Consider the following 25499-nt stretch of genomic DNA (forward strand, 5'->3'; position numbering starts at 1 on the left):
CTGCAGGGGAGCTTTTATAACAAATGCACTGTTCATTAAAGCAGTTTCATTCCTGGAGGGATGGTGGCAGAATCCTGGGAGACATGATAAAAAGTGCTGTAAATGTTTAGTTCAAACCACTAGAGGATAATTACAGCTTTACATCATGACACATACAAAGGAAAGTTTTAGATAAATTGATTATGCTCAGGGAAGATAAAGCACCAGGGCCTGACAGGATATAGCCTTGGATCCTGAAAGAATTGAGGGAGGAAATTGTAGATGTCCTATAAATTATATTTGAGGGCTGTATTGAGTCTGGATGTGCGCTGAAGGGCTGGAGAGTGGCCAATGTAATACCCATTTTTAAAAAAGGGAGACAGAGCTAATCTGGGTAATAACGGGTCAGCGAGCTTGACATCTGTGGTAGGGAAAATTATAGCGTCTTTAATTAAAGATAATATTACCACTCATCCAAATAAAGTGAAAATACTTAGAAGTAGCCAGCACAGATTTAAAAAGGGATGATTGTGGTTGACAAACCTCAGAATTCTTTGAAGAAGTAACAGATATGGTAGATGGGGGAATTGTAGTGGATGTAGTGTACATGGACTTTAGTAAAGCCTTTGCTAAGGTACCACATGGGAGATTACCAGAGAAGATTAAGGGTTATAAAATTAGTGGGAGGTTAGTAAACTGGATTTAAACAAGGTTAGAAGGGAGAAGAGAGAATAGGCGATAAAACCAGCTTTTCAGCGTGATTAGAAGTGGATAGTGGTGTCCTTCAGGGTTCAGTCCTGGGGCCACTTATGTTTAGTCATAGTCATAGAATCATACGGCACAGGAGGAGGCCATTCGACCCACCGAGTCCGTGCCAGCTCTCTGTAGAGCAATCCAGTCAGTCCCATTCCCCCGCTCTATCCTTGTAGCCCTGCAAGTTTATTTCCCTCAAGTGCCGATCCAGTCTCCCCTTGAAAACATTGAGTGTCTCCGCTTCCACCACTTCCGTAATGTGTATATTAATGATTTGGAGATGTGTCCAGAGGAATTGGCGTCAAAATTTGCAGATGACACTAAAATAGGAGGTGCAGTTCATTTCTTTATTGGACCAAAGAAAACTGTAAATGGATATTGATAAGATGGGGTAATGGGCTAAAAAGTGGCAGATGGAATTCAATGTCAGTAAGTGACCAGGGAGAATTCTCCTGCTCTTCTTTGAGAAGCGTCATCAGATCTTTTACATCCACTTGAGAGGGCAGACAGGACCTCGGTTTAACGTCTCAGCCGAATAACGGCGCCTCTGGTCTCTCAGTACTGCACTGGGGTGTCAGCTTGGATTATGTGCTCAAGTCTCTGAACCCACAACCTGTTGACTCAAAGGCAAGAGTGTGCCAAGGCTGACACCAGCGTTTGGGAAGTATAAAACAGTATTTAATGTTACTCACAATTAATATCGTCAGTTCCTTTCAAGATTCTAATTTTGTCTGCCAGTTTTTCTCCAGCTCCCCTGTTCCTGTACTGATGATGTTGACTCTTTGCTAGATTTGGTTCCACAGTTGTTGCATCACCCTTTGGTGCTTCAACCAAGTGGCCACTAATTCATGCGTGATCCTCAATAAGTGGCAGGCGACAACGTGGGTTATCACAACTGAGCCCTGATCCTGACATCATCCCAATGTGTCGCACATACATTTCCAGCCAGGGTGATTGGTTAGTAATCAAGAGAAGGAGCCCAAGACAATTTTAATCTCCCTAATCCTGGAGTGCTGCGGCCTGGTTGAAATTACACAACTAAGCATATATCAGCAATCAAACCTGGGACTTTCGGGGTCTGTAATGGCTCACCTACTGACTGGATGAACTTGCTGAACCATCATCGGAGGAAGCCCTTCCAGGATTGATTGCAATCGCAGCTCAGTTTTTATAAACTCAAAACTGAAGTGAATTACAACAGTCTCCGAGCGAGAGGTGATTTTAGTCTGTTGGCCTTCTTACCTAGAAGTTATGAGAACAGCACACAGATCCTCTTTGTTCTACCAGAGAAAGGCCCTGCACAACACCTGCTCAACTTATTTAAATTTTTTTGGAATTCTATTTCCAGATAGCACAAGCTGCTTTCTCACCAAAAACCTCTCCCCTCCAAAATATCACAAATGTTTCCAATGTATGTTGAATGAGCAAAATGCTAATAGTTTAGAAACATTTAATAAAGCCATGAGGATATAAATTATTTTAAAACAGAATTTGCATTTACAGATTACACTTTAAATTTGAGTGGTGTTATTAAAGGGTCATTGAAGAACTGAAGCTAGGATACAGACCGACAAATTCTGTTTGCACAATGGCCCTCTGAGCAACGCCACTGTAGTACAGGGAGATCTAAGAGAAGTCCCTATATTTTGTATTTTCTCTTTTTTTCCCCCAATCTCAATTTACACACTGTTCTATGATGTCCTGTTGCTAGGCCACTACCAATGCCACTCTGCAGCTGACTGGTAGAGGCCTGGGACCATTCGTATTATACTTCTATCACCAGAAGCAGTCTCATTCTGATGACAGCACTGTAATTTAATCGAGGCAGCATTCGTGCCTCCAATGCCACGAACACCCAACTCAAATGGTTGTTTTTGACTGAGTCACTATACTAGCGCGGAACAAAAAACAGTGACAACAATGGCACAGGCCACCAATTCTTCTTGAAGAGAGCCTAAGCACATTCCGTACATTTAAGTCACTGTTGCACATTAAAATGTGGGTCACTACTGTATACAAATGTAGTACCCTATGCAGGTGAGTATCTCACGAGCAGGTCTATGTTACCAAGTGGGTGCTCTCATTTAATTTATACGCCATTTCAACTAATCAGGAAGTTAAATACAGTGCTGGCGTAAACTTTAAGATAGTAAGAAATTTCTCTTGCATTCCAGTTCAAATTATACATTTTTATCCTGTTTTGAGTAGAGTCTGCTTTCCCAATGCACATGGATATGTCATCTAGATTCTCTGTTGTAAACCTTTATTAGTAGGTCTGACCCAGACACAAACTTTTTACACAAACTTTTTTTTTAAGGTTCTTGCATAAATATTTTATAGCATTCCCGTCTTATAAATTGTTAAAGGTTGGTTCAAATATATTCTCTGTAGGGTGAAATGTTTTATAGCAGTTCTCTGCATTCCTTTTACTTACCAAGTTCACTGCTCCCAAGGGGAGCTGTCTCAGTTTCAGGTTTCACATGTGGTCAAACTGTGACGGGGGAGCTTGACTGGCTACAGCAGTTTACAATTAAACGTATTAGAGACTATCTGATCAAACCAACACATAAAACAGTGCGTCAGAAGTCAACTACATTCTACATGTGAAGCTCCGGATAAATGTTACCTGGGCAAATAGATATAAAGCATACAAATTATAAAATTACATTTCCTATTGGTTGCAGTGCTTTGTGGCAGTGTGCTTAGGACACCATCCCAAACTGAGAAGCTGTCTACCATCAGCAATCACAGGGTAATGGAGACACCTTTCATTTCGCTCACTAACCTTGGGTACTTTATTTTCAACCTCCTTTACAACGTCTTGTAAATAATATGAAATGTAATAAGTTGCAAATTATGTCAGTACAGAGTAGATTATTTGATCATTGTGTGTACTAAAACTGTTGATGTTCATTCATTTGGTGCCCTCCCGCAAACCCCCCCCACCCCCACCCAACCCCACACCATCTTTTTCTCCATGCACTACAAAGGCCATTGTTCGGAGGATAAACAAAGCTCCATTGATCTACTGAGAGCAAATAGGAAGGTGAAGTTTCTCTACCCACTTAATTTCAAAAAACTATACTGCTGGAAAACGTTAATTGGCTCCATCGCCATGAAAGGTTATCCTGCTGCATTTGTTTCACTAAACAGAATCTCACAGAAGACGGGTGAATGCAAAGTAATCTATTGTTGCATTAGTTCAGTAAGTCCTAAACCAGTCAAGGACAATCTCAATCTTGTATGGTTTCATCCTGACTCTCAATAATAAAACATATAGTTGCAGCCCCTACATAAACTAGCTGATTTTAAAAAGTATAATCTACAATTCAGAAAATTCAAACTATTCCTAGTTGAATATTAAAAATATCACATTTTAACAAAAGTACCACACGTGGATTAAGATTGCTACATGATGCATCAGACACATCCACTTAAAGGGTTCAAAAGTGTCAGAGCCTGTCAGTGTCATCCAGGCAGGGTTTTTAAAAACATATTTTTAAAGATCTGATACAATATCACAGTAATGAAGTGCTGAAACCATTAATCATATTCTCTGGGTTTATAGCCCCACTACAGTAAAGTATGAAGAATTCTAGAAATGGAAAGCCTCCTTTCTTACAATGAAAGCTGCCTTGACCTTTAGGGTGCTGACAATAGTATTCTGACATCATGTAAAACAACCTTTAAATTTAAACCAGGTGCAGATAGTTTGCTGGCGTCTTGTGGCTGCCATTCTGTCCACAGACTCATGGACAGAAGTGCTGAGGTACCAAGTGTGATTGCACGGAGATGCCACACACAGCCAGAGCCTGGAGGGATGGCTGGAACAGCTGATGCCATTAAAATATATTTATATTCAAAACAGCTACACTTTTCTCTGTTAACTGTGATGTGCTTGCATTCTGCAGACACTTCAATTGACCATCTTTGGAACGGGAATAACTTAGATGTAAAAAAAAAATTTGGATTAGCCTTTCAAGTTGTGTCCATTTTATTTATGCAGCCATTAGGAACACTAGTGCTCCTCAGGCCTGGTATCAGTCTCTACTATCTCATTTTTGTACTCATGAATGGTATTAAAAGTCCAAACAAAAATAAAAACCGCAACTGGCAGTATAAACTCTGCATGAAATAACTAGCTTTTTTTCCTTTTCTAAAAAATCTAAGTAATGGGAAGCAGTCATTCATATAGTTGCACTGTAGTGTTATTAAGTGATGGATAAAGACTGCATAAATACATCGGACAATAGAATGGTTCATTAGGGAAAGCTAGATAACAAAAACTGACCCTGATCAGAGCAGATTGTAGTTACTTTCTACATCTTTGTTCATAAATTTGTTCAAGATTAAAATTCTTCATAACTTTAAAAGGTTGAAATCAATTTAGATTCTTAGCTAGCTAAAAGCTCAATTAAATAATTCAGAACCCAGCTTTTTTAAAGTCTGTAAGAAGAAAGTACAACAACAGATTTGTGGGGCATGGAGGATTAACTATTTAATGCAAGACACAAATACCTGGATGCAATATTGAAACATTGTCATTTCAGTCCATTGTATTATAATTGCGCCAATGACATCTATTGGCTTGAGCCACATAGTTCTAGAAAGGGGGCTAATGAGACATTAAACTGAGGCCCCGTCTGCCCGCTCAGGTGGATGTAAAAGATCCCATGGGACTATTGTAAGAGGAGCAGTGGAATTTTGCCCAGTGCCCAGGCTAACAGTTATCCCTCAACACCTAAAAAAACCCAGATGATCTGGTCATTCATTTCATTGCTGTTTGTGGCAGTTTGTTGTGCGCAAATTGGCCACCGCACTTCCTACATTACAGTGATGACACTTCAAATGTACGTCATTGACTGTAAAGCACTTTGGGACGTTCAAAGGTCATGACGGGCGCTATATAAATGCAAATCTTTCTTTCTAATGAATCAATACATGCCCCCAATGGTTAGTCCCATATTAGCCATGGCATACCTGGTAAGAGTTTGAGAGGAGTGGTCTGCACAGAGCAGGATTAAACAGAGTGGACTTGAACAGAGTGTTTTATTTGGGGATTTGGAAAAAGTGGGAATTTGGAGAAGACGGGGAAGGAGTTGTTGCTTTTTGCCTACACTACTTGTAGTGCTTTGTGTTACAGATAAATATTTAATTTCAGTACCCTTAACATAATCTAGATCAAGTAGTCAAGAAGCTACACTGTAAACTAAGTTACCTAATTACAAATTTAATTAAATGCAATTAAATAAAACAAGTTCATATTAGGGATGGCAGTGCAGGTGGTGTGCCACAACCGCAGCATGTGGGAGTTTGTGGAGAGCATTGTGATCCAGGACAACCACGTTTGCAGTAAGTGTTTGCATCTTGAGGAACTTCAGCTCAGAGTTTTTGAGCTGGTGTCTGAGGTGCAGATATTGCGGAGCATCGGGGATGGAGAGTTTCCTGGACACTTTGATCCAGGAGGCAGCCACACCCCTTAGGTTAGGTAGTGGTACAGGTCTGGTTAGTGGTCAGGGACAGGAGGGTGTGACTGCAACTCATGCAGGTAAGGGGACCCCAGGTGCAGTGCTGGAGGAGCCTCAGCCTTTGCCCTTGTCCAACAGGTATGAGGTGCTTGCTGCCTGTGTGGATGAGGGAAAAGCCTGCAGGATGGATGAGCAAGCTGACCATGGCACCATGGTGCAGGAGGCCATTCAAGTGGGGGAGTGAAAGGGAATGTAGTTGTGGTAGGGGACAGTATAGTCAGGGGGATAGATACAGTTCTCTGCAGCCGTGGCTGAGAGTTCCGAAGGTTGTGTTGCCTGCCCTGGTGCCAGGGTTAAAGACATCTCCTCACAGCTGGAGAAGGAGTGGGAGGATCCAGTTGTCGTGGTCCACGTAGGAACTAGGAATGAGGTTCTGCTGAGGGAGTTTGAGGGGCTAGGATCCAAATTAAAAAGCAGAACCTCAAAGGTAATAATCTCTGGATTGTTACCTGAGCCACGCGCAAATTGGTATAGGGGCAAACAGATTAGAGGTTTAAATACGTGGCTCAAAGAGTGGTGTGGGAGAAAGGAGTTTCAGTTCATGGGGCACTGGCACCAGTACTGGGGAAACATAGAAAAATAGGAGTAGTAGGCCATTCGGCCCTTTGAGCCTGCTCCACCATTCAATATGATCATGGCTGATCCTCCATCTCAATACATATTCCCGCCCTCTCCCCACACCCCTTGATGCCTTCTGTGTCTAGAGGGAGCTGCTCCATTAGGACGGGCTGGGACTGTAGGGCAGTAGACAGGGCTTTAAACTAATGAAGTCGGGTGGGGGGGGGGGATTCAGGAAAGAGCAAATTTAAAAACAGCTGGAGAAATGTCAAGGCTCTAGAACAAAGTAGAGTTTTGGGTAAAAATAAGCAGAGTGGGTCAGGAAGGGACAGAGAGAGTAACAAAGGTAATAGGGCATCAGTGACTACAGTGACATCAGGGAAAAAGAGAAATAAGTCAAAGCTAAAGGCACTATATCTGAATGCGCGAAGCATTCGTAACAAAATAGATGAATTAATAGCGCAGATAGAAATCAACAGGAAAGCAAATGGTATGTTGGCCTTTATTACAAGAGGATTTGAGTATAAAAGAGTAAAGATGTCTTACTGCAATTATATAGGGCCCTGGTGAGACCACACCTGGAGTACTGTGTACAATTTTGGTCTCCTTACCTAAGGAAGGATATACTTGCCATACAGGGAGTGCAATGAAGGTTCACTAGACTAATTCCTGGGATGGGGGGATTGTCCTATGAGAGATTGAGTAGACTAGGCCTATATTCTCTAGTCATGATGTGGAGATGCCGGTGTTGGACTGGGGTGGACAAATGTAGGAAGTCACACACCAGGTTATAGTCCAACAGCTTTATTTGAAATCACAAGCTTTCGGAGCGCTGCTCCTTTGTCAGGTGAAGTGAAGAGAAGCATATAGGCACAGCATATATAGTCAGAGAAAACTGCCAGATGATTACAGGTAATCTTTCTAACTGCCCTTTATCACACCTTGGCAGAGAGATAATCACAGCAATCAAAGGTGTGAATGGTGTGCAAACAGGTCAATCAGGAAAACATTACATCAAAGAACAATGAGGTGGGGTCACAAGGGGTCAAATGTTGCAGATGCTGGGGTCTGTATGAAAAACAGAAAAAAAACAAGAAACTTTGCTGGAAATCGCAGTAGGTCCGGCCGCACCTGTGCAGAGAGAACAAGCCAACGACGAGTCGAGTCTGGATGACTCTATGTCAAGTGGGGTTACATGTAGCGTGACATGAACCCAAGATCCTGGTTGAGGCCGTCCTCATGAGTGCGGAACTTGGCTATCAGTTTCTGCTCAATGATTTTGCGTTGTCGTGTGTCTCGAAGGCCGCCTTGGAGTAATTCAACTCTATTGTAAAAGGTGATCGTGGAGTTTTTGTTAAGTGCAGCCATCATGCCAATATGTTCTGCAGCGATTAAATATGACCAAGAAAAATGAGCCAACTATGATCTATAAAAACAAAAATTCCATTCCATTCTCCCAGTTTCTCCATCACATCTGTTCTGACGATGCCACCTTCCATACTAGCGCTTCCGATATGTCTTCCTTTTTCCTCAGCCGAGGATTCTCCTCTACCGTGGTTAACATGGCCCTCGACTGTATCCGTTCCATTTCCCACACTTCTGCTCTCACCCCTTCCCCTCCCTCCCAGAACCACAATATGGTTCTCCTTGTCCTCACCTTTCACCCCACCAGCCTCCACATTCAACAGATCATCTTCCGCCACTTCCACCTGGGCTTGATCCCACCAAACACATCTTCCCCTCCCATCCTCTTTCAGCATTCCGAAGGGATCACTCCCTCCGCGATACCCTTGTCCATTCCTCACTCACCCCGAACACCCCTCCCCTTCCCACGGTACCTTCCCATGCAAGCACAGGAGATGCAACACCTGCCTTTTTACCTCCTCCCTTCTCACTGCCCAGGGCCCCAAACACTCCTTCCAGGTGAAACAGTGAGTTACTTGTACTTCTTGCAATTTAATATTACTGTATTTGCTGCTCACAATGCGGTCTCCTCTCTATGGGGGAGACCAAATGCAGATTGGGTGACCACTTTGCAGAACACCTCCACTCAGTCCGTAAGCGCGACCTCGAGCTTCTGGGTTGCCTGTCACTTTAATTCTCCGCTCCACTCCCACTCTGATCTCTCTGTCCGCGGCCTCTTACACTGTTCCAATGAAGCTCAACATAAGCTCGAGGAACAGCACTTCATCTTTCGATTAGGCACTTTACAACCTTCTGGACTCAACATCGAGTTCAACAATTTCAGACCAATAACCTCTGCCATTTTTTCACATGGCAGCTGTTGATTCTGCCATTCCCATTTACACCTCTTCTAGACCCATCTTTTGTTTCTTTACTTGTCCCATTACCATCTCCTTTTGCTTTGTACTATCATACCTTTCATCATTTAATCTGTCCTGCCTTCTATCCAGCCAGGGTCATTGACCTGAAATGTTAACTCTGTTTCGCTCTCCGCAAATGCTGCCTGACCGGCAGAGTATTTCCAGCATTTTTTGTTTTTATTTATGATTTATAAAAATTCATTGAGGTTCTTTGAAACGTCAGTGCATAAATTCATCTCTGAGGCATCACGACTAGGTATAACCCTGGCTGATGTGGTTACTTAATCTTAGGTAGAAAGACTTGCATTTATATAGCGCCTTTCACGACCACCCAAAGCGCTTTACAGCCAATGAAGTATTTTCTAAAGTGGAGTCGCTGTTGTAATGTAGGAAAATGCGGCAGCCAATTTGTGCACAGTAAGCTCCCACAAACAGCAATGTGGTAATGACCTGATAATCTTTTAGTGATGTTGGTTGAGGGATAAATATTGGCCAGGACCCCAGGGATAACTCCCCTGCTCTTCTTTGAAATAGTGCCATGGGATCTTTTACATCCACCTGAGAGAGCAGACAGGGCCTTGGTTTTAACATCTCATCCGAATGATGGTACCTCCAACAGTGCAGCACTCCTTCAGTACTGCACTGGAGTGCCAGCCTAGATTTTTGTGCTCATGTCCCTGGAGTGGGACTTGAACCCACAACCTTCTGACTCAGAGGCGACGATGCTACCAACTGAGCCAAGGCTAACGCAGGTAGTGGCTACAATTGATCTCAGTATCTCTCAACTAAGAAACAGAAAAGAATCTTGGCCAGTGTCCTCAGACCATCAAATTTTGTTTCCAAATGTTGAGTAGGACAAGTTTGGGTTCAGCTGCGATGATTGTCAAAGAAAAACCATCAAGATTCACAGTTCGGATCTCATTCGAGAAGAGAAGGCTGGCGCCCAGCATAAGTCATTGCCTTCGAAAGGAGAGGTGCAAGGAGAATTACTTATTTTTTTCTTAAAAAAAAGATGGAGATTGATTTCAGGTCCCAAATACATTTATTAAACTGCTTCTTTTGGCACAATTTCTACCAACACAAATAGCACAACAGAATTGAGATTACAGCCCTACAAACACATTTCATTTTACAATAATCCACATGTTTAACCACTTCAGTATTGAAATCATTTCTACTGATGAGATTTACACTCCAAATGTATAATTTCAACTTCTTTTGAAATGTCCAGATTAAAAAAAGTTTACAAAAAATAATGCAGTACTTTCTACAAAGGTAAACTGCAGCTCTACAAAGAACTGCTGACAGATTGCACCGTTTGTTAACAGAATATTGTCAAAGTGCAGTGAACAGAATCCTTGAGTTTTAGACCCAAGTATTAAGGTATGACTTTTTGAAGTGCATTTTTAGTATCGCTTTAATAGAAAAATCATGGTTTAAAACAGACTCAAATCTCTGAATCTTTCATATCAATTGAGAATACACTGTTAGCAAAGACTACAGTAATTTAACATTTTCATACATGTTCTGGAAATTTAGATCAGCAGCAATAAAATATTTTTTGGCAGTAAATTCAAAAAATGTAAAAGATATACTTTCAGCAACTACAAAAAGGAATATAACACAGGCAATACACGTATATTGTTTCGTTGTACATGGTTACAAAATTATTTAGTCAAAAGACAGTTAAAAATATTGTATTAGTGCAAGATTTCACAATAAAATAAGTCCTTTCCAGAAAATCTGGAAGAATGAGGCATTTTCTTCTGTGTTAGTATTCAAATGGAATAACCTGAGCCGTAAAAGTATCTTTAAAATGTCTTGTTGTAGTGCTGAACACAGATTTGATACAAAGCCTTACAATAGGCTTCAATATTTTGAATGTGCAACTGGCATTAGCATTTAGTTGGAGGTCATTAAAAACTGAAGGGGATTCACTGCCATCAAAACAAGCAACTGTGTTACTGTACAAGTGTGGAGGTTATCAGGATCAAAGGCAAGTTAGATTTTACTTAATTTTAAACATGGGGGCAGTGAAGAAGTCCAATTTACTAAGAGGTTTCATCGTTTTGCTTCCTTCAACAAGGTTTTCCAATTCTGCAAATGTTCTAATGTGTGACCTGCACTGTTATATTGCCTGTACAAAACAAAACTTAATAGATAAAGCACCGAATAACACACCAATTGTAAAATACTACTCGAATATTGGACAAAGGTAGACAAATGTTAATTCACTTTAGCAAGCAGCCAGGTTTTACTTGCAGTACCTAATCTGGTAGAACGTATAATCAACATTAATCTGTGGCAAGTGACAGCTATCGTATGCCTTTGATCATTCGAAATCCCCTAGTGTTAACTGTCAAACTAGAATAACTTCAAAAACATTTAAACATAGGTACTTATGAAGAAAACAAGTATACTTGCAACCTCACAAGATAATATTTTCTAGTGTTAATCATATTACCCTCATTAGTTTAAAAAAGCTACATGTAGACTGTGTTCATTAAGTTACGGAACTTTTTTTAAAAAAAAGCAAATCGAAACCACATTAGTAATCTGCATTGTTATGTAATGTTAATATAAAGTTAGGCAAAAGTGCAGCACTTTAAAGGATATCAGTGCATTTTACTGGTTTAACATTCAACAGTTCTACTGAGACAAACATAATTTGCAATAGCAAACCTCAGCAAAGATCACCCTTTCCCATAGTATTCAATTATTCAAATTCTGCAGTATTTCTCTAATTGGACACAAATTTAAAGGAGACAACATAAAAACCCCTTCAACCCATATTTACTGTTCCAAGACTAAAAAGATTAGGGCCTAGAAATTCAGTGGGCCTTGCGCCCACTTAGCGCCTAAAGAGGTCTTTTGCGCCGGCGGGGTGGTAGCGCTGAAATTGAGTGCAGCGGTATTGGCGGCGGTAGCCGTTAGCGCTGCGCCGGGACCGATGACGTCATCGGTGTGCGCGGTGGCCCGTAACGCCCCGAAACCGCGCCGATCCCCATATTTATTTGCGCCCGCCTCCTCCGAAGTGGGCGCAAACAGCGAACAGAAAACGGGGCCGTCCTGCTGCCATAGTGGGGCGCTTTAAAGCTGAAGGTGCGGCCGGCCGCTTTTTCGGCGGCCACTTGCCCGCACCTCCTTCCCCGGCCTCCTCCACCCCCCCCCCCGCGGCATTGCCGGCTGGTTTCCGTGGAGCCCGGCACTTCTCCGTTGTGCCGGGCTCTTTTGCCGGCACTCGCGATCGGGGCTCCGGCCGTTGCAGGCACCTCCCCCTTAAGAGAAGGGGGAGGCCTGCAGTACCGCAGCCTGCCGCACCGCATCGGGTGGCGCTGCGGCAACTAGCGCGCCGATATTCAGTTGCAGCGCCCCAAACGGAGGCGGGCACACCCTGGTATAGCGCCCGCTTCCGAATTGGGGCGCAGAAGACGAATATACGGCGTGCGCTAATGCCTCCCCGCCCAGCGCTAACTTTTGGGCGCGAGCGAGCTGCCCGCGCCCAAGTGAATTTCTAGGCCTAGATGTTAGAATCATGACAAACAGGTACACATCAGGCAGTTGGACACACAACACATCAAAGTTCAAAATATAACTATGTACAGTACTAGATTAAGCTAGCTTCTTATCCAAAGAATGCAATAATTTTGCTTGATTTTTGGCAATGAACATACAAGTTTTAAAATATCCTTCCTCATGCACACATTCAGAATTTACTAAAATAATAAAGATTTATTTTAAACGTACCTCTTTAAAACTGGCCATCTTGGACAATGATGTAAAAAAATCCTTAAATAAACTTTAACAGCACCATAAATCATTAATACTTCCACCGCAACTGAATCTAGATTACAAAACATTGCACTGGTCATCGAAATTTTCCAAAGCATTCCGTTCATTTTGCAATGTTAGAGAATTCCCTTCTGGCGGAAATCTCTCCATGGCAATATGGCTTCAGATTCCCACCTCCCCAAATGAGAACAAGGAGTTGCTAAACAGAAGCAGACAAGGCACAGCATCTTTAATTTTGGTCCTGCATGATTTCCTGAGTGTTTTGTGGTTTTCATTATGTGCAACTTCTGTTGATTAGGCTAAATTTCCACTGTGCAGCCAGTTTATAATGATAAGGGGCAAACTAATGGCACCAATCAAAAAGCCCAGAATAATCAACCCTAGAGCCTGTCAAAACAAAAGAGCAGTTAGCATAAAACAATGCAAATACAAAACACAACATGCGTTTTTATGAAAAATCTCTGTTTTTGTCATTGCTTTAACATCAACAGCCTTGAGATTACACAATGGCATACTAGTGCACAAACACTTCCAAGTTAGTTTGAAATTACTCTTCTCTGCTATTTTAGAGGTGTTGACCCACTGATTTTAAATGGGTTAACGCGTCTGCTAAATGAGTGGAGAGAGGAATTTCAGATGAACGCATTTAGCATTCATACGCTACAGTCGTATGGCACCACCCATCCTACCCCGAGCCAATAGGGTTATACTGATAATGAAATTTGTATGTATACCCAGTTTCCTTTGAAATTTGAGACACTACTGCATTTGGGCCAGCACTGTACACATCTGTGTAGTGTCACTCTAAGTTTCAGAGAAAACTGAAGCCTTCGGCTACCAGTAGGTATATCACTATTTTCCCATGTTCTGCAGGCATGAATGAGATGGTACTGTTCAATGTCACTTCACTCATGTGAGGCCAGTTACTCTGTTAAAAGTGTTGGGAACGATGGGAAGGAGGATGAAGCAATACATCATTAAAAGGGCAGGTGTCCTTAAGGCTTCCCACATGGCTCTGCTAGTTTCAATCTGTTATGAGGTCCATTCATGTCTTGGTACTTAAAGGAATATACTGTTGTTATGTGGGAAAACATGGCAGCCAACTAAGTGGGATAATATGGATGATTCTGACCATGTCCATTTATTTTAAAAGGAAACAAGTGTCTGTGACAGAGAGGACTGTTGTAAAACTGGTTAAAATCGGAAAACATTAAGTTAATGAAGTGACAAATTAGGGGATATAGACAGCACCATGACAGACTATCCTCACTCCATTCTAACAATGACGAAAGAAGGATTTACAACAAAGTTATTAAATCCCTCCTGATACAAGTTCCAAAAATGAAAGAAAATAATGGCCCAGTAATTCCGGGCCCAATGCGTGAGTACGGACGGGGTACTCACGCGTGGGCCCAATGGAAGTGTCGGTTTTCAGTATGCACGGAAAACCGGCATTTCCTGTCCTCTGAACCAAGGGGTTCAGAGGACGAACGTGTGCGTGCAGGAGTCTGCGCGTGCGCGCTGAAATTCCTTTTTCCCCCCCACAGGTTTGCGCACGTGTAAGGGCCTCTCCTTTTTACGAATGTAAAAAGGAGACGTAAGGACTTCATTCTTTAAGGTAAGTGGTCTATTACTTAAAATTATAACATTTTTTCCACAGCTGTATTGTTTTTAAGGACTGTACAGTAAGGTAAGTAGTTTTAGACAAGATTTTTAAAAAAGTTATTTTTTTCAAAAATTTGATAAATTGTTTAAAATAGTTTTTTTTTAAGTTATTCATAGATCATTTAATTATTGGGATGTTTTTAAATTTTTTATTTAAAGTTAAACTAGTCTTTTGGGCACCCGTACTTTTCATGAGTTTGACAATTCTTACTATCAAACTCATGAATGAAGTTTCCCCTCCCCTGATTGGCTGCACAGTGCTCACCTGATCCCAGCCGGCACATCTAACTACGCCGCTGGATCAGGTAAGCACATCGCGCCGACATCTGAACCGGGCCAGTGACAGGAATTCCAAGCAGGCCCAGGCTTCAGATGTCGGCGCGCCGGGTGAGTGCACATCGGGGGCTTGCACGCGCGGCAAGCCCCCGAACCTAAGTTCTGGGCCAATAAAACAAGCTGTTGCAATGCCCTCCGATCCTCTTTTAATAGTTATGTGCAAGATGATTTTGGATTAATTTCCCTTCTGCCAGTTCAGCATCAACTGGTAGACTGGAATATCATTATCACATTAAGAAGATTAAAGAAAGCCAGGGTTACTAAAAGCCAACTATAGTCTTACACCGATTACTTCAAAACTCACCCCAAGCTTCTTCAAGGATTTTAAAGGTTCTCTGCTTATTTGCAGGTAAAAGAGTCCAGGGTAGATAAATAGTAAAGCAGTTGAGGTAGTGGCACCTGAGGGAATGGAGAGGATTTTAGACCTTAATGACATGAACTGCAGTTCACACATGAACACAAGGACCTACATTGCGAAATGTAGCTAAAGCAAAAAACTGAAATGCTCTCAAAGCCAAAATAGCTTTGAATTATGCATAGAATTACATAACTAGAATGTACAACACAGAAACAAGCCATTCAGCCCAACTGGTCCATGCTAGTGTTTATGCTCCACACGAGCCTCCTCCCATCTCTTCATCTAACCCTCTCAGCATAACCTTCTATTCCTTTTTCCCTCATGTTTATTTCGTTTCCCCTTAAATGCTACAACTGAAGGTCCAATATACTATACCCAAAAGATACTCCGATTTTTATTCAATACTAAAATCAAATAAAAAATGTTTGAAATTGTGGTGATTCTTCAATGTACAAACTCCCTCGTGCCAGCTTTAATTTAAATGTGGAAGATTCAGGAGGACAACACTCGACACGGGAAAATAAATAGAAATCTCAGTGACCATGTAACCAGGAAATTGCAGTCTTTAGCCTTTATGGTTGTTAACTTGACAGCAAATCCTTCAGCAGTTACTTGCAATTGGGGTGAGGCAGGAGCATAGGCCAGAGCAGTGCCTCCCTAAAAAGATTCTTACATGCCCCACACAGTCCCTGGCATTCATCATTGACACACTTGAAAATCACAGGTGCCCCAACAAAGCCTTTCACTGCCCTACATGTTTGCTGTGTTACATTTCATAAAGAGCAGATGATTAATTGGTTCATGAAGCTTTAAAAAAAAAAGCTAGTTACATTTACATCTTTCCCAGACTCTACCTTTGCCTAGTAATGGTAATTTTTTTCAGCTTGATTAAAAACCAAATAACAAGTTAACTTACCAACTACACCAAAGATATTTTGAATATTTGGCACATACATTGCCAACAGCACAATCACTGTCTGAATAGTAAGAGTGACAGCAATATGGTGTATCCACGAGAAGGGGCGGTTTGAAAAAAGCAGCAGCATAAAAGATTTCCTTGCCTGCAAAAAAAGAATGAAATGTCAATGATAAACAGATGCTGTTTAGAATGCTGGAATCAAATAGTACATGGGATAGTTTATAAAAAAGGAAAGCTTTGTATAGGCTCTCAATTAATGAAGGAGCTATAAACACTAATGTAACATAAGATAGCCTTATACTGAATCCAATAAAAATTCCAAATTATAAACCCATTTCTGAAAGCATTTTCTCTCAATTTGTGAACATTTTGGAGTTACAAGCTTATGCTAAAAGCCAGTCTCCATATTTATTGCAACCAACCCTAAAATTACTACTGCATCATCCACATTTTACTTTCTACAAAAGGACTGCAATTACATTAAAACTAGATCTCTTGTGGCATTGCTCATGGGTAGTCAGGGATCGCAAGTGTTATTTCAGAAGCTTATCCCGGTCCTGTTGCAGCCCAAATGTGACAATAGTTTGGTCATTGCTTCGATACAGAAAATTTATTGGAGCGATACATCATATGACCGCTGCAAGTAAAAATATTACATATATGTTACGGTTACAGAAAGATACATTTGTAATACTATTTATTCAACAGTTTACAAAATGTTCTCAGGATGTTCTTGACTTCTTAAAACCCCTTTTCAAAAAATTATTACATTTTTTGCTCCACCGCCCATTGTGGATTTGAAGTACTTGTGCACGATACAAATGCGGTCTTAATTTTTCTTTTCTCAAATCTACATTTTCTGTAATTATTTGTGATTCTAAAAGATTTGTTTTCCCAGCTCTCTTTACTTCCTGCGGTAGATTTGCAGTTCTTGCTGAAACTGTTTTTGGTGTAGTGCAGCACCAGGGGGGGTTTTCCCATTGGGTCTGTAATGACCAGCACCTTGAATACTGTAGGCGGTCACTTGCCACGCTCAGAGTCCAACTGCAATGTCCAAGCTGACTAACATCAGTACTTCCAGGGACCAAAAAAAAATCACATCCTAAACACCATTAGCTCAAAATGTTGTTTAATGGCTTAATCTGTATAAACAGGCACCAGGCACAAGTGCTGTTCCAGGACAGAGTAAGAGGAGAAAGAATATGAAACAGTGAATGGAGAGGTCTGGAGCGAATCAGGGAAGAGTGCTTAACTTATCCAATGATGATCAAATGGATAATGCTGGGAGGGTGCAAGTGTACCTGTTAATACCATTTTTTAGGATAAAGAGTAGGGATTTAAGTGACAACGCTAATGGTAAAGGCTATGGGAGTAGTGATGCAAATTTCAGTTTCAGCACAATGTTTGACAGATTGGATCAGGTTATTTCAAGCTACACTAAAAATGAAGAACAAATGATATTCAAGTACACAAAATAATCACATCTTTGTCAGAACTCACTGGGAAATGGATTAGAGGCACAGTCAGGAGGACAGAGAAGAGTATGCATATTCTAACAGACATGATGACAGTGTCTCGTGGCAGATACTGGCCGTAACTGTGCAGCAACTGAGGGTCCACTTTGGCTGAAAGAAATAATGCAAAATTCAACAAGAAAATCTTTAAAGTTTTGGGAGGTTTATAGAAAGAATTTTTAAAATATGGCAATTAATACTCAACACATACCATAAAAGGTCAGGTAGCCAAACAAGGCTGAGAGCATGTAGACGGAAAAACTCAGAGTTATTCCTGTGTTAACTGCTTTTTGCATCCTGCTTTTTGAAGGCCTGGTAAAGAAATCGAAATACATAAGTGTTGTACATGTTTGGTTACAAGATAAGTAGAACAGTCACTGTATTGTCCAAAGCAAGGATCACAGAGCTCATAAGAAAAATAGAATGGTGTGTTAAAAGTTGTGTTAAATTCATGTATGCAAACTAGATTATCTAAAAACATGTATTAATTTAGATTTTTGGTGAATTTTTGTACTAATTAACGGCGGGGATACAGGAATGGAAAACACACAAGTTTTAGTAACTCAGCCTCAATCAGGTTGCATAATTTACCTTCCCTACTAAAATACAATAACTGAAGACTCTCCAGCAAGTCAGCAGAGTCAAAAGATCTATTCTGGGGTCACAAATGCCCTATTCACAAAATAATTAATACGGATGAATAAATTATGTTACTGGAGGAAAGTAAGCAATTCAAATGGCCATGGGATAATATTGGAATATTTTGATGATAGAGAGCAGGATTTGTGATTCAGCATAACAAATGTTTAGCCTTTGAGTGGTTGATGACTGGAGTTCACTATATGATTATATAGGTTAGACTGATACCAATTTCCACAGGAGGCCAGAGTGACAGGCTGCTTTCAGTGTTGAAGAGTGATGTACACACAGTAAAGTGGAACCTTTACCCAGTCAGTAGAGACATGTTGCACCACATGATTTAGCAGGTCCTGTCCTTCACTTACCTTCTGAGCTCACAGTAAATGGGCAACACAGATGTGTGGCATAGAAATGAAAATGCCATGGTTGGAATTGCATACACACTCTGCAAGATGATGAAAGATTGCAGCGTTAGAATATTACGTGGGATAAAACTGGCCCTTATATGTTTTTCTATGGTTTAATCAAGCATCTTGTCCATGAGAGCCACCTCTTGCACTCTTGACCCCATTCCCAGTTATCTGCTGACCAACCAACTTTCCTTCTTGGCCCCCAATGCTAGTTGACATTTTGTAAAGGGTTTCCATTCCTCAGGTACTGCCCCATCCCTTTCAAAACTACCATCACCCTCAACAACTTGCATTTATATAGCGCCTATAACATAGTAAAACATCCCAAGGTGACTCACAGCAGTGTTATCAAACAAAATTTGACATCAAGCCATTTAAGGAGATATTAGGACAGGTGACCATAAGCCTGGCCAAAGAGGTAGGTTTCAAAGAGTGTCTAAAAGGAGGAGATGCATAGTGAGGGGGAGAGGTTTAGGGAGGGAACTCCAGAGCCTAGGGCCCAGGCAGCTGAAAACACAGTTGCCAATGGTGGAGCAATGAAAATCGGGGATGCGCAAGAGGCCAGAATTGGAGGAGTGCAGATATTTCAGAGGGTTGTAGGGCTGGACGTGGTTAAAGAGGTAGAGAGGGGGCGAGGCTATGGAGGGATTTGAAAACAATGATGAGAATTTTAAAAGTCGAGGCGTTGCTGGACCAGGAGGCAATGTAGGTCAGCGACCAAAGGGGTGATGGTTGAATGGGGCTTGATGCAAATTCTATTTGGGCAGCAGAGTTTTGGATAAGTTCAAATTTATGGAGGGTGAAAGATGCGAGGCCGGCCAGGAGAGCATTAGACAAGTCAAGTCTAGAGGTAACAAAGGCATGGATGAGGGTTCCAGCAGATGATGCGCTGAGGTAGGGGTGGAGACGGGTGATGTTATGGAGGTGGAAGCAAGTGGTCTTGGTGATGGAGCAGATATGTGGTCAGAAGCTCATCTCAGGATCAAATAGGACACCAAGGTTGTGAACGGTCTGGTTTAGCCTGAGACAGTGACCAGTGAGAGGGATGGAGTCGGTGGCGAGGGAATCCACCCTCAACCCATCTGTCCTCGCAAACTACACTCATATCTCCAACCTCCCATTCCTCTCCAAAGCCTTGTACTATATTTGTGACTTTATTTATATACTTACAACAATACCAACAACAAGTATTTAAATAACACACTTCAATATAGAAAAACATCCCAAGACACTTCATAGAAGTGTCATCAGACAAAAAAATATCAACATCGAGCCAAAGAAGGAGACAGTGAATATCCAGACTGGACTATTGCAATGCCATCCTGAGTGGCCTCCCAACCTCTATCCTTTATAAACTTCAGCTTATCCAAAACTCTGCTGCCACATTCTATCACACATGAAGTCTCACTCACCCATTACCTTTCTGTTCGCTGACTTACATTTGCTTTCAGTCCCGCTAACAGCTCAAGTTTAAAATTCTGATCCTCATGTTCTCTTCATGGCCTCGCCCTCCCAATCTCTGTAGCCTTCTTCGGCCCTATAAACCCTCCGAGGACTCTGTGTTCCTCCAACTTTAGTCACTTGTGCATCCTGAAATCCCTTCACAACACCATTGGCGGCCATTCCTTCACATGTCTAGGCCTTAAGCTTTGCCTCTCTTCTCCTTTTAAGACGCTCCGTAAAACCCACCACTTTGACCAAGCTTTTATTCACTAATTCCTTCTTTGGCTCGATGTTGATATTTTTTCCTGATGACGCTTCTATGAAGTGCCTTGGGATGTTTTTCGATATTGAAGGGTGCTAGTTAATTTTTTTTTTTTAATTCATTCATGGGATGTGGGCATCGCTGGCAAGGCCAGCATTTATTACCCATCCCTAATTGCCCTCGAGAAGGTGGTGGTGAGCCGCCTTCTTGAACCGCTGCAGTCCGTATGGTGAAGGTACTCCCACAGTGCTGTTAGGAAGGGAGTTCCAGGATTTTAACCCAGCGACGATGAAGGAATGCCGATATAGTTGCAAGTCAGAATGGTGTGCGACTTGGAGGGGAAGTTGTAGGTGGTGCTGTTCCCATGCTAAAATACAAGTTGTTGTTGTTGTTGCAAGTAAAAAAAAGTCACAAATATAGCCCAATATGAAAATCACTAAATAATGCAGTTAGACAACCATTTTCTGGAGTGAAGAGATGCTGTGTCATGTCAAAATAGTTTATAGAAACATAGAAGATAGGAGCAGGAGTAGGCCATTCGGCCCCTCGAGCCTGCTCCGCCATTCGATGAGATCATGGCTGATCATCCAAACTCAGTACCCCGTACCTGCCTTCTCCCCATATCCCTTGATACCTTTAGCCTTAAGAAATATATCTAACTCCTTCTTGAATATATTTAAAGACTTGGCCTCAACCGCCTTCTGTGGTAGAGAATTCCACAGGTTCACCACTCTCTGGGTGAAGAAATTCTTCCTCATCTCTGTCCTAAATGGCTTACCCCTTATCCTTAGATTATGACCCCTGGTTCTGGACTCTCCGACCATCGGGAACATTCTACCTGCATCTAGTTTGTCCAGACCTGTCAGAATTTTAGAAGTTTCGATGAGATCCCCTCTCATTCTTCTAAACTCCAGCGAGTATAAGCCCAATCGACCCAATCTCTCCTCACACGTCATTCCTGCCATCCCAGGGATCAGCCTTGTGAATCTTCGCTGAACTCCTTCCATGGCAAGAACATCCTTCCTCAGATAAGGCGACCAAAACTGCACACAGTACTCAAGGTGTGGTCTCACCAAGGCCCTGTACAACTGCAGCAGGACATCCTTGCTCCTGTACTCAAACCCATTCGATGAAGGCCAACATACCATTTGCCTTCTTCACCGCCTGCTGCACCTGCATGCTTACCTTCAGCGACTGGTGCACAAGGACACCCAGGTCTCGTTGCACTTCCCCTTCTCCCAATCTATTGCCATTCAAATAATAGTCTGCCTTTCTGTTTTTGACACCAAAGTGGACAACCTCGCATTTATCCACGTTATATTGCATCTGCCACGCTTCTGCCCAATCACCCAACCTGTCCAAATCATCCTGGAGTTTCTAGGTATCCTCCTCGCAGCACACACGCCCACCCAGCTTTGTGTCATCTGCAAACTTGGAGATATTACATCTAGTTCCCTTATCTAGATCATTAATGTATATTGTGAATAGCTGGGGTCCAAGGACCGATCCCTGCGGTACCCCACTAGTCACTGCCTGCCACTCGGAAAAAGACCTGTTAATTCCTACTCTCTGCTTTCTGTCCGCCAACCAGTTCTCTATCCAAGTTAATACCTTGCCCCCAATCCCATATAGAATAGTTCTTGAAATCTGAAACCCTCCAATTAAAATTGGGCCATGTCCAAAATGGATCATCCCTACCCATTTGAAAACCTGCTGCTATAATACAGGGTAAGTCACTATGAGACACCTTTCCACTGTTGTCAAAATTAAGGGTTAGAATACCTCCAGATTTGTTGATCAAAAATGCCTTTCGCACCTCGTGTTAATTTATATCCCAACCATATTCCACCTATGCTGATGCACAAAGCGGTGACAGAAGTTTTTTTACGCAGGATACAATTTGGTTAAAAAGGGGCCACTGTGTGAATTGCCACGCATTTAAGAGAGTCTACTTTACAGACACTCCATACTATGGTATGCAAAGGGTCATGATGTCAAATGAATATTGCTGTCAGTGCTTCGTCAATAGGTACATTCATTCACACAGGAAATTGCTTTTTGGCCCTTTTTTAGTTCAGACTTTAATCACTCACACCCATGAAATGATGGGTTATTTTATTTAAAAGAACGAAGCCAAAGTTAAATTGGGTTTCATACATAAACGGTGTAACTCAAATGTCTTACATGCTAGATTTGCATTTATTTCAAGTCAGTAGTTAAATACAGTAATTTTATATCAGCCTTATGCTAATTATATGATGCAGTAATATTTAGTGTGGGGATCGAGAACATTAACAAAAATCGAGAACCAGAGTGAATATCACAAATCAAGGAACTGTTTTAAATAAAATGGGAAGCCACCACTGGAAGTGTATAATTTTTTTTACTTACGGTACAAGATAGTCAATTACACCGAAATTTTTAAAAAAATGAACAGTTACAGACTGTTAAGCAAGCCGACATCAAGTCCAGTCATAATGACATTCAAACATTCCATTCAGATCACCGCAGACATTCAGCATGCATAATCACTCAAGCTGGATTTTAGGTGGATCACTTTCTTTGTTGACAGTAATCAGTCACAGTCCATTTCATTGTAAGCTAAATCTATGGCTTTAGGTGTTATAAAATGTAATTGTACATCTTTCCACTTTTATAGGTAATTTGGAAATTCCCGTTCTCACAGCTACCATAAGTGGATTGAAGTGATCAGGAGCTGCCAGACATTTCTAATTGCAACCTTTCCTGGAAGACCAATTGTACTGATGATCTGAAACTTTATAACCAGATTGGCTTCACTGTACTTGGCTTGTATATACTGCTAGAAATAAGAGTACAAACCTTGTATGAAATTTGCAAAAGCTTTGGTTTACATTCATCGGAACTGAAGTTCTAAACAAGAAAGAAAAAAAGTCATTTTATATTCTATATTCTATCAAGACCCCTACATCATCTGCTGTCTGTTTAACTTTTCAACCAAGTACACAGTCTTCATTGATCTTCTTGCATGTTACTGTCAAAGACATGGATTTTGCTCTCCCATTTGAAAACACCAACATAAATAAATAAATATCCTCACTTTTTCTCGCCATCCCTCCTGCAGGCAACAACTCATGCTTTTTAAAAATTTGTTCTGGGATGTGGGCGTCGCTGGCAAGGCCAACATTTATTGTCCATCCCTAATTGCCCTTGAGAAGGTGGTGTTGAGCCGCCTTCTTGAACCGCTGTAGTCCACGTGGTGAAGGTACTCCCACAGTGCTGTTAGGGAGGGAGTTCCAGAATTTTGACCCATCGACTATGAAGGAACTGCGATATATTTCCAAGTCAGGATGGTGTATGACTTGGTGGAGAACTTGCACGTGATGGTGGCCCCATCGCCAGCTGCCCTTGTCCATCTAAGTGGTAGAGGTCGTGGGTTTGGGAGGCACTGTCGAAGAAGCCTTGGCGAGTTGCTGCAGTGCATCTTGTAGTTGGTACACACTGCAGCCACGGTACGCCGGTGGTGGAGGGAGTGAATGTTTAAGGTGGTAGGTGGGGTGCCAATCAAGCAGGCTGCTTTTTTCTGGATGGTGCCGAGCTTCTTCAGTGTTGTTGGAGTTGCACTCATCCAAGCAAGTGGAGAGTATTCCATTACATTCCTGACTGGTGCTTTGTAGATGGTGGAAAGGCTTTGGGGAGTTAGGAGGGGAGACACTCGCACAGAATAACCAGCCTCTGACCTGCTCTTGTTGCCACAGTATTTATGTGGCTGGTCCAGTTAAGTTTCTGGTCAATGGTGACCCCCAGGATGTTGATGGTGGGGGATTCGGTGATGGTAATGCTGTTGAATGTCAAGGGGCAATGGTTAGCCGCTCTCTTGTTGGAGATATCATTGCCTGGCACGAATGTGACTTGCCACTTAATAGCCCAAGCCTGAATGTCATCCAGGTCTTGCTGCATGTGGGCATGGACTGTTTCATTATCTGAGGAGTTGCGAATGGAACTGAACACTGCAATCATCAGTGAATATCCCCACTTCTGACCTTATGATGGAGGGAAGGTCACTGATGAAGCAGCTGAAGATGGTTGAGCCTAGGGCACTGCCCTGAGGAACTCCTGCAGCGATGTCCTGGGGCTGAGAGGATTGGTCTCCAACAACCACAACCATCTTCCTTTGTGCTAGGTATGACTCCGGCTAGTGGAGAGTTTTTCCCCCGATTCCCAATTACTTCAATTTTACTAGGGCTCCTTGATGCCACACTCGGTCAAATGCTGCCTTGATGTCAAGGATAGTCACTCTCACCTCTCCTCTGGAATTCAGCTCTTTTGCCCATGTTTGGACCAAGGCTATAATGAGGTCCTGGCGGAACCCAAACGGAGCATCAGTGAGCAGGTTATTGGTGAGTAAATGCTGCTTGATAGCACTGTCGACGACATCTTCCATCACTTTGCTGATGATTGAGAGTAGACTGATGGAGCAGTAATTGGCCGGATTGGATTTGGCCTGTTTTTGGTGGACAGGACATACCAGGGCAGTTTTCCACATTGTCGGGTAGATGCCAGTGTTGCAGCTGTACTGGAACAGCTTAGCGAGAACCAGGGTTGGTCCCCTGGCTTGATGGTAATGGTAGAGTGAGGGCTATGCCGGGCCATGAGGTTATAGATTGTGGTGGAATACAATTCTGATGCTTCTGATGGCCCACAGCACCTCATGGATGCCCAGTTTTGAGCTGCTGGATCTGATCCGAATCTATCCCATTTAGCACAGTGGTAGTGCCACACAAACACGATGGAAGGTGTTCTCAGTGTGAAGACGGGCCTTCGTCTCTACAAGGACTGTGCGGTGGTCACTGCTACCAATACTGTCATGGACCGATGCATCTGCGACAGGTAGATTGGTGAGAACGAGGTCTCGTGTTGGTTCTCTCACCACCTGCTGCAGGTCCAGTCTGGCAGTTATGTCCTTCAGGACTCGGCCAGCTCGGTCAGTAGTGGTGCTACTGAGCCATTCCTGGTGGTGGACATTGAAGTCCCCCACCC

At 42.2% G+C, this 25499-nt stretch overlaps 1 protein-coding gene across 3 annotated transcripts in view; it reads right to left on the bottom strand.

The window, feature by feature from the left end:
• Nucleotides 1-10165: 10165 nt before the first annotated feature.
• Nucleotides 10166-25499, bottom strand: part of slc38a6 (solute carrier family 38 member 6) — a 63146-nt gene continuing 47812 nt past the window's right edge. The window contains exons 10-17 of one of the 3 annotated variants that reach the window (XR_015080187.1): nucleotides 23322-23372; nucleotides 18731-18810; nucleotides 17938-18038; nucleotides 17713-17837; nucleotides 16210-16354; nucleotides 15240-15334; nucleotides 12890-13321; nucleotides 10166-11279 (exon numbers count right to left, since the gene is read on the bottom strand). Coding sequence is in view for 2 of the 3 variants with exons in the window: in XM_086002846.1 (XP_085858972.1) it covers nucleotides 13229-13321; nucleotides 15240-15334; nucleotides 16210-16354; nucleotides 17713-17837; nucleotides 17938-18038; nucleotides 18731-18810; nucleotides 23322-23372 (690 nt within the window). In the remaining variant the exon portion in view is untranslated. Of the gene's footprint in view, nucleotides 13322-15239; nucleotides 15335-16209; nucleotides 16355-17712; nucleotides 17838-17937; nucleotides 18039-18730; nucleotides 18811-23321; nucleotides 23373-25499 lie in introns of all 3 variants that reach the window. The other 2 variants (XM_086002847.1, XM_086002846.1) reach the window with 2 other exon arrangements.

Source organism: Somniosus microcephalus, chromosome 12 (genome assembly GCF_052327205.1).
Source record: "Somniosus microcephalus isolate GS21.2 chromosome 12, FLI_Smic_1.0, whole genome shotgun sequence".
Classification (NCBI taxonomy): domain Eukaryota; kingdom Metazoa; phylum Chordata; class Chondrichthyes; order Squaliformes; family Somniosidae; genus Somniosus; species Somniosus microcephalus.